A 14841-nucleotide genomic window follows, 5' to 3' on the forward strand; every position below is an offset into this window, starting at 1 on the left:
TGTGGAACTAGCTTAGTTAGTGCACAAGAAGCCGAGGAAATTGATGGAGCCCTGTCCTGTGTGCTCACGAAGCAGAGGTCCAAACTACGATCATTTGCGTTAACTACATGGTTAATTTGAGAAAGCGTCGTTGCGCTGTAGTTGTCGAGAAGGCTAATAGCTCCTGCGTGAAATGTAGAGCTATTACGATCTGGGTACAGGAATCCGCTATGAGATGGACTCCATTAAACGCCTGGCAGATTGAAGTCACCAAAAATGAATCACCTCTATTCCCGTTTTCGTTCGAATCGTTCGTTCGTACGAACGACTCGATTCGAACGAGTTCGAAAACGGCATTCTGGTTTTCGTACGAACCCGTTCGAACGAAAGCTTTTTCGAAAATAAACAGTGTTAGTGGTACCAGATGCACTTTGACATTTCTTAACAATTCGAAGCATAGACCGCGCACGAAATTGACATTATTCGGTCAAGTAGTGGACTGTCAAACGATGTCAACAAAACAATAACATTGTTGAAATTGATTGGTTGAAAATTTGAAAATCTCACTGATTTGAAAAGATAACTTCCTGATGTCTTCTGAGAAGTTGTTAAGCAGAAAGTTGGCCACCTTTTGGGACGATTCAGTTTCCGGCAGGATACAAGTCTGATCCTGTGGATGATCCGGAATATCCGTAAAAGTGGTCAATTCATGAAACTGATCCTAGAGCTCCGCGTTTTTTAGAAACCACTCATAAACGACTTATCAGAATGAATTCGGAGTTGTGACCGAAATATGGACACTGGGGACTACAGGATGGTCCACTAAAAGAACCGGAACATCCGTAAAAGTGGTCAATTCACGAAACTGATCCTAGAGCTGCGCGGTTTTTTCAAAACCACTCATAAACGTCTTATCAGAATGAATTCGGAGTTGTAACTGGAATATGGACCCTGCGGACCACGAGATGGTTCACCGGAAGATCCGGAACATCCGTAAAAGTGGTCAATTCATTAAACTGATCCTAGAGCTCTACGGATTTTTCGGAACCACTCATAAACGTCTTGTCGGAATGTATTCGGAGTTGTGTTCAGAAATAAGTATATGGAGACTACAGGTTGGTCCACCGGAAGATCCGGAACATCCCTAAAAGTGCTCAATTCATGAAATTGATCCTTGAGCTCCACGATTTTTTAGAAAGCACTCATAGACATCTTATCACAATAAAATCGGAGTTTTGAAAGACAGTTTATACTGGGGACCACGGGATGGTCCATTAAAAGATCCGGAAGATCATCAAAAATTCCGTTAAAAGTGTCTAGAAGTTATTAATTACTTAAATACCACCTAGAGATCATCCATGATAATAAATAAAAAATGTGTCTATGAGCAGTTCTAAAAAACCATAGAGTGCTTAGATCAGTTTTCTTGACCTATCCACTTTAATGGATGTTCCGGATATTCCGAAGGACCATCCAATGGACCCTGGGGTCCATTTTCCAGTCACAACTCCGATTTCATTCTGATGAGTTGTCTATTATTTTCCAGAGGAGCGTTCATGGTCTCCAGGTTCTGTTTTCCGATCATAACTCCGAATTCATAATTATAAGACGTCTATGAGAGCTTACGAAAAAACGGAGTTCTTGGATCAGTTCCATGGATTGAGCCTTTTTACGGATGTTTCGGATCTTTCGGAAGACCATCCACTGCACAATGGTCTCAAAGCCGTATTTAGGAAGACAAAAATGCTTGCGCCCAAACTGTTTTAGGTATATAGTGTCTTCGGGAAAGTTTCTTCATATTGTTTGGCCGATCTTTTTATGTTAGTGAAATTAGGGTGGTCCACAAAATTGGAGATTTGAAAATACATAATTATTTGAGATAGACTAATGCAATTTTCTAAAAGTTGTAGAACAATCAATTCGAAGCAATTTTGCTCAAGACACCCAATTTTTGTCTCTTAAGGTTCATGAGTTAAGATTTTTTAAACAAGCAGGTTACAATGGCCCATAAAAACAGATTTCTTCGAATATCTTTTCATAAGTTCATTTCTCGTAAAAACCTTGTTTTGGTTACATTTAGAACTTATGATGACGCATATTTTTGCTGAAGCAACCATGCTGCCATCTTTTTTATTATTAGAAAATTAATGGAGATTTTCTTCGAAAAAATGGTTCTATTAAAATGACAATGTCTCTAAATGGAGCAAACCGATTTTCGAACTTTCGATTTCATTTAAAAGATCGTGTTTTTTTTCAGTATTTGTGGAAAAACTGTGAGAGCGTTTTTTGTTTAAAGTATTTAATTTAATTTAAAAAAAAACCTTTTTTTTATCAAAAACTAGCCTTAACTTTTAAATAGGGAGATTCAAATTAGTGACTTCTGCAAAAATATGCGTCATAAAAAGTTCTAAAAGTATTTAGAATAATGTTTTTACGAGAGGTTAGGGTGGCCCCTAGAAAATCGGCTTTCTTTAAATATTGTTTATACGTTGATCACCAATAAAAATATTTAAAGAAAGATTTTCTAGGGGCCACTCCAACCTACTTGTTTAAAATAACCATAAGTCATGAACCATAAGAGATAAAAATTTGATGCCATGAGCAAAGTTGGTTCAAATTGATTGTTCTACAACTTTAAAAAAAACTGCATTAGTCTATCTCAAGTAATAAAAAAGGTTGAATTTTTAATTCACCAATTTTAAGCACCACCCTAATTTCAATTCGGCTAAAAATACGAATAAGCTTTCCCCAGACACCATAAACCTAAAAGTGATGGTTTTGGTGCTAATATTTTTGTCTTCATAAATACGGCTTTTATGGATGTTCAGGATCTTCCTGGTGAACCATCTCGTGGTCCCAAAGGTCCATTTTCCGGTCACAACTCCAAATTCAATCTGATAAAACTTTTATGAGTAGTTTCGCAAACTCATGGAGCTCTAGAATCAGTCTCATGAATTGACAACTTTTGCGGATGTTCCGGATCTTTCGGTGGACCATCCTGTAGTCCCCAGAGTCCAAATTCTAGTCAAAACTCCGAATTAATTGTAGTAAGACGTTTATGAAAGGTTTAACAAAAACATGGAGCTCTAGGATCAGTTGCATGAATTGACCACTTTTACGGATGTTCCGGATCTTCTTTTGAACCATCCTGTGGTTCCCACAATCAATATTCAGGTCACAACTCTGAATTCATTCTGATAAGACGTGTATGAGTATTTTCGGAAAGTTCACGGAGTTCTAGGATCAGTTTCATAACTTTACAACTTTTACGGATGTTCCGGATCTTCCCGTGGACCATCTTGTAGTCCCCAGAGTCCATATTCCAGTCAAAACTCCGAATTAATTGTGATAAGACGTCTATGAGCGGTTTCGAAAAAAAAAAAACGGAGCTCTAGGATCAGTTTTATGAATTAACCACTTTTCAGGATGTTCCGGATCTACCGGTGAACCATTCCATGGTCCCCAGAGTACATTTTCCGAACATAACTCCGAATTTATTGTGATAAGACGTCTATAAGTGGTTTCAAAAAATCCGTGGAGCTCTAGGATCAGTTTCATGAATTGACCACTTTTACGGATGTTCCGGATATCATAATGGATCCGTAGTCCCCAGGGTCAATTTTTCGGTCATAACTCCGAACTCATTCTGATAAGACGTGTATGAGTGGTTTCAAAAAATCCGCGGAGCTCTAGGATCAGTTTCATGAATTGACCACATTTACGGATGTTCCGGATCTTCCGGTGAACTATCCCGTGGTCACCAGGGCCAATATTCTGGTCACAACTCCAAATTCATTCTGATAAGACGTTTATAAGTGGTTTCGAAAAATTCGCGGAGCTCTAGGATCAGTTTCATGAATTGGCCACTTTTACGGATATTCCGGATCTTCCACAGGATCAGACTTGTGTCCTACCGGAAACTGAACCGTCCCAAAAGGTGGCCAACTTTCTGCTTAACAACTTCTCAAAAGACATCAGAAAGTTATCTCTTCAAATTGCCGTACAATCAGTGTTTGGTCCCTATTAGCTCTAATCCCATATGCTACGTTTATTCGTTAATGCCGGATCGACCGTACTATAGGAATCCGGCAAGAACGAATCCGCACTATAGGAATCTTGACTGTATATGGCTATGGCAATGTTTTTGAGTCATAATTAAATGCATAAATATTTGTTATAAGCTGTTACATAAATGCTTTTGTCCAAAATTTTCTAGTTGTTTCGATCCTTTTTTAATCTAAATTATATTTTTATTGCATGATTTTTCAATCAATTTCCATATGAGATCTTTAACTTCACGTAAGTTTAAGTAAAATTATTACAATCAAACACCAAAAATTTGGTTGTAGATTTTTTTGTACACTCAGGCCATCCCTTATAAAAAAATACCATACACGAACGATAACCCAAATGATTGAACTATTCCAAAAATAGTTTGGATGATACCCCGAACACGTTGGAGGCGAACCAGCCTCAGGCTGAAAGCCTCCTTATTAAAGATAAATCAATCAATCACGTCGTTAAGCAAATTAACATTTTTATTAGGGATTACAAAAAATTTCAAAGTTTTTATCCCCTGGCTCTCTCGCGATTCGCGAGTTTGGAGTGACGTTTGGAAAGCGAACAAAAAAACGCATTCGTACGAAAATGGGAATAGCAACATCGTTCGAACGAACGATGTTCGAAAGTTAGAATTGCTTCGAACGAAAACGGGAATGGGAAATTGCTTTCGTTTCGAACGAATCCGGTTCGTACGAAAACGGGAATAGAGGTGAATATCTCATCAACTGGAGTGGCACTTTCGATAACTGTGAAAACTGACCGACAGTGAGTATCGATGAGTTTATTGTCGCGGACTCGATCAGGTGGAATGTACAGAGCGCATAGAAATAGTGTGCGATCACCCAGATTGATGGCTGTCCAAACCTGCTCCACATAGTTCCATGAATCGTTCTCGATGGCCTTTGCCTCCAACCCGCGACGGACAGCTACAAGGACACCTCCACCAGTAGATTTACGGCTGTTGTTAGGATTCCGATCGCAACGAAAGACCTCGTAGTCTGGACCGAAGACTTGACTGGAAAGCGTTCGATAATCGAGCCACGTTTCGCACAGGACAATTATATCGTAGCAACGATCCGATACAGCTAGGCGGTACTCTTCAACATCAGGATTCATTCCACCGGCATTTTGGTAGAAGATCACGACGTCCTGCTTGCGGCAAGGAATCGAACGACTGCTCTCTCTGTAAATCACAGATACATAAGGCAATAACTGACCATCATCAAGTCTCATTGGATACTCGCCATAGTGAGTGGGTTGGAAGACCCCCTCTCAACATCCGACAGCAGGTCCGGAACGACTATGATAAACGAAGGACGCTGATGGCAGGAATGAGACGGAGGGATTGGGGGCTTTCTACGGCGCGTTCCGGGTGTCCAGGATTGGGAGTTACAGAGGCATCATCACAATGACTAACATAGTCAGAATTGCTGAAAATTTGATCGGCATCAGGCAGTGAATAGTCAATATATTGATTGTACTTGCTTGGTGGAAGACTCCTGATTCATATCCAGCCACAGGTCCAGGACGACTATGCTGAACGCTGGCAGGAATCGGCACGACTGGGCTGGAGTAACCAGGAGCTTCCAAAGAGCGGTCTATTGTGCGTCCCGGAAATGAATTAGGATTGTTCGAACAGTAAAGTGGATGTTGTGAATGAGCAGTATCAGAAGTGCTTCTCAACTGGAAACAGCCGGTAGGTGCTTGAAGCGTTGCACTGGAACACGGAAACTGATCAGGCAAATGACTGTAACTAATGTATGCATACTTGCCTGAAGACGATGCTTGGGAGACCCCACCACCGAACTCGACCGCAGGGCCAGAACGACTCTGATGGCAGGAAATAGAACGACTTTGATGGCGGGAAACAGCTAGCGCGACTGGATCGAGTGGTTCGAGGTCTCCCATAATGCGACAGGCAGTGCGTTCTGGTCTACAGCGCTCCAATTCACAACGGAAAATCCAATTATGAATCAGCAGACTGGGTCTAGTCCTCAAATGGGAGTTGAGAACTCGGAAGGTCCCGGAATAAGAGAGATCGTGATGGTAGGCGTGTTCAAACGAGGCAACCACATGTTTTTTGAACCGTCTTCAAATTCACGGAACAAAATTTCTTTCGGCCATGTATCCGATCTAAGAGCAACTTCGCGTAGTTTGGGATCCATTCCGACTTTGTACGAGATGAAGCTCATACGGCTGATGTCGGATCCTTTTTTGACTAGCGGCACAACCTTAATCGGATCTTCGCACTGTACACAAACTTTGACCAGGTTTTTTTTTATTCCGATTTCACGCTAGGATGAATACGAGAAAGGTACAGCCAAAACAGCTCGGTGGGTTCAGGGACAGTAAGGACCTCGGTAAAGGCATTGTCGCCTGTTACTGCTTTAGAACCACCAACAAGTGGTTTGCTAGTGAGCGAGCCTTCATCGCGGCGCCGTTTTAATGGCGGTTGACGCATGAAATCAGAGTTTGTCCCAGTTGTCAATGCGATTCGTTTCGATAGCTGAGCGATCTGCAGTTCTTGCTTAGCCATTTCCTTCCTAAGCTCAGCGTGTGCGATTTCCTGTCTCTCGGTGTTAGAATTAGGTACTGCAGCGTGACGTCACGAATGAACTCAGTGGTAATCGGCTGTCGAGAAAATCCACCCAAGAAAAAATCGACTAAGTCCACGTAAACAGTACCACTGAACTGTCATCAGATTGAGGTTAACCCCGACGGTGCAAAACCTAATTAACAAGATGGATGACCACCTTTTGGGAAAATGTTGCAACCACAAGTCTGGTCCTCCGGTAGACCCGGAACATTCATAAAAATGGTCAATTCATGAAACTGATCCTGTAGCTTTTTTCGAAACCGCTCATAGACGTCTTATTAGAATGCATTCGGAGTTGTGACCGGAATATGGACGCTGTGGACCACGGGATAGTCCTCTAGAAGATCCGGAACGTCCGTAAAAGAGGGAATTATTAAAACTGATCCTAGAGCTCCGTGGTTTTTTTTTCAAAACCACTCATTAATGTTTTATCCGAATGAATTCGGTGTTGTGATAGAAATATGGACCATAAGGAGCAATGGTAAGTCCGAAAGATAGTGTAAGTCCGGTTGGTATAGGTAAGTCCGTAAAAGTGGCAAATTAATTAAACTGATCCTGTAGCTCCGTATTTTTTTTTTCGAAACCGCTCATAGACCTCTTATAAGAATTAATTCTGAGTCTTTAAATCGATTTATCTACGTAAATACGGCTCTGATCGAGATTTAAGGGTTTCCCGAATATATGACCCAACCTGTGTATTTGACTAGAATATAGTTAGATCCAGGGATGTTAATCGATAACCGTCGATAATGTCTGCAATGCAAATGCACCATTGCAGACGTTGGTTATCCTGGTTAGATCCTTGTTCACAAAACGTTTTAACGTTAAAACCTGACATCAATATCTGCATTGAATGTTGTCATAATGATAGTTCTCATCCTCAACTTTCAAGTGTTTGGACAACTTGAAGCTGACGGACGCACGATCTATTGCCGTTTAATCAATGGCTCTTCAATCGTTATCAGATGCTGAGACGACTGTTTATGGTAGAATCTATACTACTGCATTACTATTTGCTTTGGATTCATTCGAAAAACCCCGTAGTTGGTCAGTTCTCGCGCCCGTTCGACATTCAGTCGACTACCTGAATCGGTGCGGAAAGGATCCAAACTAAAACGATGAAGCTTGCCGTCTCTACCGTTTTGCTACTAGTTTCGGTAGCGGCCCTCTCCGGGATCCACAGTCTCGAGTGCTACAGTTGCGATTCGGATCTTACGGATTTGGATTGCACCGACATCAAGTCCCTACGGAAAGAAGTTTGTCCAGTGGTATCCGATGCCCAGTTGGTTTCGACCAGCTGCGGTTACATGCGTGTTAAAGGTATTTGTGTGAATGGGTGAGTGGATGGTTTATTTGATGAACAACCTATTCCAGGTGGGAACAACACGGAACGAATTTCCCGTGGATGTATCGTCGCTGGAGAGTGCAATCTGCTCAATGAACAGAGTGAACTGACGTCCAAATATCGTATGGTGACCTGTCAGGAATGCAGAACTGAGCTTTGTAATGGTGCAACGGCTGGGAGTCCGGGAGTGGTACTATGGAGAAGCTTGCTTATGGCAATCGCTGCCTATGTCTTCAAGCGTCAATTGATGTGATGATCCAAGTTGGCTCTTAATTTATCAGAATAAAATCATCTTTGAAAGTGTACTGCGATTGAAATGATTCCGAACCAATTAGGCTGCGTGCTGAGCTCTTTCACCAAACAGCAATCACGTGGCTAGAAATGCATCACTTTTGTCCCAACACGTGCTTTGATCGCACTTTATGCAGTTTGTCTAATCCTTAATATATTTACCTATCAGCAGTTGTAGTTGTGGTGGTGGAAATGACAACAAGTGGAAAACGTATCGCGTATCGATTTTCCACCGATTGCAAAACCCGCTTCTAATCCCCGTCACCTGTTTCCACCATGTGGCTGTATGTGAAGGTTCCCTTTTCCTACTTTTCACCTAGGCAACGGTTTACGGTGTGTATTTCGCGCTTGGCCTTCTTCGATTAGTAATGTCTGTTCTTGGTCGCGGGAATGTAACCTTGTTGTTGTTCTCGTTGAACGTGCAAAGAAGGAAAAATCGATTAAACATTAATTAGTGGACCCGTAAAGTCGGAGGCAATCGGTTCGGAATGAGCAAATCTCCGTCGTCGGAAACGACCAGCGAGACGCTGAGTGTCAGCGACGAATCCATCGCTGCTTCCGTGGCCAATTCGAGTGCTCCGTTCAGGTTGATTTTGGCATTGTATGCTGATATTATGGGAAGGTGTTTGAAAAGAATTTTTTGATCGACTTTCAGACCGAATGTCGCCAAACCGGTGAAGAAACCGTTGAAGGAGGAACCCAGAGAACGTCCACCATGGCGTCCGGCCAGCGTGGCGCAAGGATTGGTTCCGGCTGTTCCAAAGCCCGATCTGCGAGCGAGAATTTTGGATGTGTCCAAGTATGTAAATGTATTTTCGTTGTTTCTGCTCGTCACGACCTGCGTTGAAAGTGCTTAGACATAGAGTGCAGTGGAGGTTGGCTAAAAATAGCTTCCACTGTTCCCGATCGGTCCCGTCGTGCGCGCAAGCGGAGGGTACTGAGTTTTAGTTTGTGTTTTTATTCTCACACAGACGGCTGCGCCGGGTAAACGCATCCGTTCAAACCGATCCGGTGCATACAAAACTCATGAAGGAAGCCTCAACGGATGAGCAGAAAGATCTCATTGCAATGGTGGATGAGGAAATACTTACCGATGGAAATCTGGTGATTAGAGAGATTGGAAATTGTAAGAGTATCATAATCAGGAGGCTGTGCTGAAGTGTGACAGTGTGTTTGTTTTTATTTCCTTAGTTATTCTGACGCATTCCGTCGCACAGATGACGGAGTCCGTGCCAACGCTAGATGTGGCAACACAAACGGCTTTGCCACGTAGCGGAATTTCGTTCCGAAAGTTTCTGGATTCTGGAGCAGGTGATGGTCCGGCTCCGAAGGTGGTAATTGATGAAGCACCCAGCGAAAAAGACGTTAAGCAATCTTCCAGTTTGGCGGAGTTGATGAAAATAGACGAGAAAATCAAGCAGTTCTTCAGGACTTCGGACATGGATGTTCTGGACCATCTGGAGGACAATGGATCTACCCATAGCGGCGACAGTATCAAAGAACAGCCCACCCCAGATCTGCTAGCCGGATCGTCACAGGACGCAGATCAGCACAAATCAAGATTCCTGGAACCTCCCACTTTCAGTTCCTGGCAAAATCTGGACTTCTCGGATGAAGAATGTGAACAATACGTTCCGCGCGAACTACCCCGACGCACAGTTGGGGAAGGTAACCGACCTTGGGCCGAGTTCAAAGATATGGTTATAGGTTCTCGGCTAGCCAACATGCGTCTCTCGCCCATTCCGCCTCGAAGACCACGCCCAAATAAGAAAACCGTTACCTGGAGCGATACGCAACACCGTGCCGTGTCTGACCTTCTGCATGAGGCAACCGCTCTGGTGGATATGTTTGACCACGTTTCGATGCTCCTCGGACCAGACATCAAGCTCCATCCGATCCCACCGCAGGAGGAATTCAAACTACCACCACCCAAATGGGAACCCCTATTGACTAAGTCCTGCGACCTGCTTGAGGAAAAGTTGGCCCAGGTTCGGCACCTGACCTTCGAAGACCTGGACAACGATCTTCTGTTGCATCCGGCTAAGATGCAGCCAACCATCGATCTCGAGGTGACTTTGTGAAGAAATCAGAAAAACAGACGGTCTCGAACATAAAATTTATTTATTCAGTTTGCAAACTTAACAGATCTGTAATGCTTCTTGATAGTATGTATGTGTGTCCATGTTTGTGATTAAAACACTTGACAGGAAGTGATGGTAAAAGCTAGTTTATTTTCCGAGGGTCCGGGGCGAAGGATTCGAGTTAAAAGCGACAGAGAAATGCACTAAATGAAGTCGTTTGCTGAAGAGCTTATTTGGTTACCGTTGGCTGCGTCCGTTGATCATCCACATATGTTGGATGCCGTACGTTTTCGTTGCGAAAGGGTCATACATATAGACTCCAAGATCTATATCCCTAGTGCATTCGTACGGTTGGGATTGGCTGGAGGCACAGCTACTGAGCGTTTCTTGCGCGATTATTCACGAATGTGTAGAGTTTCTAAAGTAGTTGCGTTGAAGGTTAAACATTCTAAATTCTTAAATTGTAGTCGAGTTCGGTTCCAATCAGTTTCCGGCTGACAATCTAGTAGTATTTGCAGCACGGTGGTCGTTAGTGTCTTTCAATATATTTTTGTGATAATTTTTTTCTCTCTTTAAAGGCACGAGTTTTAAGCTTCATTTGCAGCTTCTTTGAACACATTGATTAACTCTAAGGTATCTTAGCCTATGCGTCGATGTCTGTCACCTTAGAGTTTACTGTTCAGCAGCTGGGCTTTCCTCAGTCTTGCTCTCTTCGGCGGCAACTTCGGCGGCTGGTTCCGCAGCAGCAGCTGGCTCCTCAGTAGCGGCAGGCGCAGCCTCTTCAGCAACTACTGGTGCTTCCGCAGCAGCAGGAGCTTCTGTACTTTCAGCCACAGGGGCAGCTTCTTCCAGTTTGGCAGCCTGGCGCTTCAGCAATTCCTCATCGGACTGGGCAATGGCCTTCAGTTCGGTGATTTCACGGAGCAATTCCACATTGTCTTCCTCGATGGCTTGCTTCTCCAGGGCATCCAACCTCGTGAGCTCATCCTCGCGAATCTTCTGCGCCTCGTTGATGCGATTTTCCTCCTCCTCCTTTTGCTTCTTCTCATCAGCTTGACGGGCTTCGTCGGCCAGACGAGCTTCCTCGGCGAGGCGGGCTTCTTCGGCCTTCTTTTCCTCTTCCTCCTTACGCTTGCGTTCTTCCTCCTCCAATCTGAAATTACATTCGAGGCTCGGTTATCGCTTCCGATCAGTATGCAGCCAAAGGGGGTCTTACCGCTTCTTCTCCTCTTCCTCCTTGCGCTTGCGCTCCTCTTCCTCCAATCTATGAAACCAAGCGTTTGATTAGTCAATTTTAAACAATAATTGTTTTAATCGATTCAATAATAGAGCAGTTCCACGCCAACTGACGAATCGGAAAAACTCGACATTCTCCGATTTGCTTGAAACTTTGCATAACTGTTTATGATTCACATTTATGCTAAAATTCGACCATTTTGAATGTTGTAAAATTTTCAGAACAACGTCCTTGAAATTATTCGAAAAATTGTCGCTCGGAAACGGCACTTCTGATCGAAATGACGTCTGAGACGAAGCTGTGGAGAAAAATATTTTACTGGGAAAAATTTACAAAAATATGTTTTTAGTAATTTTAGTAATAAAAAAAAAAAATTAAGTACTTTCAAGTGTCCAACTAACTATTTATTTAAAATAATTTGTATCTTCGAGATGCCATGGCCGAGTGGTTCTTACATCTGTTGGGTGGCATTCGCCCCATGCCCATCCCTCTTTTTTTATATTCATGAATGTGTTAGCACGGGGGTGTTTTTTTCTTCAATTTTTATCATATATCTTACCTATCATTGCGACAGCATATTGGAATCGGTTCCGGATGCTCCGGATTATGGTTCCATATGGTTAAATTTTATATCTCTCATAATCATATCAAGCAACATATCAAATCACATCTACTCTACGAAATATGACCAATTGCACTCAAAACGACAACCGTAGAGCTATATGGCCACCATATAACTGGTTCCGGATATTCCGGATCCTGGTTCCACATGGTCAAATTTGATATCTCTCTTAACCATATCAAGCGACATATCAAATCACATCTACTCGATGAAATATGACCAATGGTACTCAAACCGACAACCATAGAGTCATATGGCCACTGTAGAACCGGTTCCGGATATTCCGAATCATGGTCCACATAGTCAAATTTGATATCTCTCTTAACCATATCAAGCGACATATCAAATCACATCTACTCGATGAAATATGACCAATGGTACTCAAACCGACAACCATAGAGTCATATGGCCACTGTAGAACCGGTTCCGGATATTCCGAATCATGGTCCACATAGTCAAATTTGATATCTCTCTTAACCATATCAAGCGACATATCAAATCACATCTACTCGATGAAATATGACCAATGGTACTCAAACCGACAACCATACGGCCATATGGCCACTGTAGAACCGGTTCCGGATATTACGATTCATGGTTCCACATGGTCAAATGGGATATCTCTCTTAACCATATCAAGCGACATAACAAATCACATCTACTCGATGAAATATGACCAATGGTACTCAAACCGACAACCATAGAGTCATATGGCCACTGTAGAACCGGTTCCTGATATTCCGAATCATGGTTCCACATGGTCAAATGGGATATCTCTCATAACCATATCAAGCGACATATCAAATCACATCTACTCGATGAAATAAAATTAATTGCAGTCAAAACGACAATCATAGAGTCATATGACCACTATAGAACCGGTTCTGGTTATTCCGGATTATGGCTCCACATGGTCAAATTTGATATCTCTCTTAACCATATCAAGCGACATATCAAATCACATCTACTCGATGAAATATGACCAATGGTACTCAAACCGACAACCATAGAGCCATATGGCCACTGTAGAACCGGTTCCGAATATTACGAATGATGGTTCCACATGGTCAAATTTGATATCTCTCTTAACCATATCAAGCGACATATCAAATCACATCTACTCAATGAAATATGACCAATGGTACTCAAAACGTCAACCATTGAACCATATGAACACCATAGAACCGATTCTGGATATTCAGGATTATGGCTCCACATGGTCAAATGGGATATCTCTCATAAACATATCAAGCGACATAACAAATCACATCTACTCGATGAAATATGACCAATGGTACTCAAACCGACAACCATAGAGTCATATGGCCACTGTAGAACCGGTTCCTGATATTCCGAATCATGGTTCCACATGGTCAAATGGGATATCTCTCATAACCATATCAAGCGACATATCAAATCACATCTACTCGATGAAATAAAATTAATTGCAGTCAAAACGACAATCATAGAGTCATATGACCACTATAGAACCGGTTCTGGTTATTCCGGATTATGGCTCCACATGGTCAAATTTGATATCTCTCTTAACCATATCAAGCGACATATCAAATCACATCTACTCGATGAAATATGACCAATGGTACTCAAACCGACAACCATAGAGCCATATGGCCACTGTAGAACCGGTTCCGAATATTACGAATGATGGTTCCACATGGTCAAATTTGATATCTCTCTTAACCATATCAAGCGACATATCAAATCACATCTACTCAATGAAATATGACCAATGGTACTCAAAACGTCAACCATTGAACCATATGAACACCATAGAACCGATTCTGGATATTCAGGATTATGGCTCCACATGGTCAAATGGGATATCTCTCATAAACATATCAAGCGACATAACAAATCACATCTACTCGATGAAATATGACCAATGGTACTCAAACCGACAACCATAGAGCCATATGGCCACTGTAGAACCGGTTCCGGATATTACAAATCATGGTTCCACATGGTCAAATTTGATATCTTTCTTAAACATATCAAGCGACATATCAAATCACATCTACTCGAAGAAATACGACCAATGGTACTCAAACCGTCAACTATAGAGTCATATGGCCACTGTAGAACCGGTTCCGGATATTCCGAATCATGGTTCCACATGGTCAAATGGGATATCTCTCATAACCATATCAAGCGACATATCAAATCTCATCTACTCGATGAAATATCATTAATTGCAGTTAAAACGACAATCATAGAGTCATATGACCACTATAGAACCGGTTCCGGATATTACGAATCATGGTTCCACATGGTCAAATTTGATATCTCTCTTAACCATATCAAGCGACATATCAAATCACATCTACTCGATGAAATATGACCAATGGTACTCAAACCGACATCCATATGGCCATATGGCCACTATAGAACCGGTTCTTGTTATTCCGGATCATGGTTCCACATGGTCAAATTTGATATCTCTCTTAACCATATCAAGCGACATATCAAATCACATCTACTCGATGAAATAATTGCAGTCAAAACGACAATCATAGAGTCATATGACCACTATAGAACCGGTTCTGGTTATTCCGGATTATGGCTCCACATGGTCAAATGGGATATCTCTCTTAACCATATCAAGCGACA

The 14841-nt window shown here is 42.2% G+C and overlaps 4 protein-coding genes across 8 annotated transcripts in view; 3 read left to right on the top strand and 1 right to left on the bottom strand.

Moving 5' to 3' along the window:
* The window catches only part of mRpL37 (mitochondrial ribosomal protein L37), a 29617-nt gene that overhangs the window by 4126 nt on the left and 10650 nt on the right, over window positions 1-14841 (top strand). The window lies entirely within an intron of this gene.
* Window positions 7719-8263, top strand: LOC135697498 (uncharacterized). The gene is made up of 2 exons (XM_065217251.1): window positions 7719-7957; window positions 8012-8263. The coding sequence occupies exons 1-2, from the start codon at window positions 7756-7758 to the stop codon at window positions 8233-8235; spliced, it is 426 nt and encodes a 141-aa protein (XP_065073323.1). The 5' UTR covers window positions 7719-7755; the 3' UTR covers window positions 8236-8263.
* LOC135697472 (uncharacterized) lies at window positions 8742-10487 on the top strand. Its single transcript, XM_065217217.1, has 4 exons — window positions 8742-8859; window positions 8929-9072; window positions 9245-9399; window positions 9465-10487. The coding sequence occupies exons 1-4, from the start codon at window positions 8762-8764 to the stop codon at window positions 10352-10354; spliced, it is 1287 nt and encodes a 428-aa protein (XP_065073289.1). The 5' UTR covers window positions 8742-8761; the 3' UTR covers window positions 10355-10487.
* The window catches only part of LOC135697438 (uncharacterized protein CG45076), a 36840-nt gene continuing 32374 nt past the window's right edge, over window positions 10376-14841 (bottom strand). For all 5 annotated transcript variants that reach the window (XM_065217118.1, XM_065217116.1, XM_065217119.1 and 2 more), the window contains 2 exons: window positions 11571-11618; window positions 10376-11507 (listed from right to left, as the gene is read on the bottom strand). In XM_065217118.1, the coding sequence (XP_065073190.1) occupies window positions 11027-11507; window positions 11571-11618 (529 nt within the window). In that variant the 3' untranslated portion in view covers window positions 10376-11026. The remainder of the gene's footprint in view (window positions 11508-11570; window positions 11619-14841) is intronic.

Source organism: Ochlerotatus camptorhynchus, unplaced genomic scaffold (assembly GCF_037179485.1).
Source record: "Ochlerotatus camptorhynchus isolate MF236.1 unplaced genomic scaffold, CSIRO-AGI_Acam_v1.1 ptg000070l, whole genome shotgun sequence".
NCBI classification, from domain to species: domain Eukaryota; kingdom Metazoa; phylum Arthropoda; class Insecta; order Diptera; family Culicidae; genus Ochlerotatus; species Ochlerotatus camptorhynchus.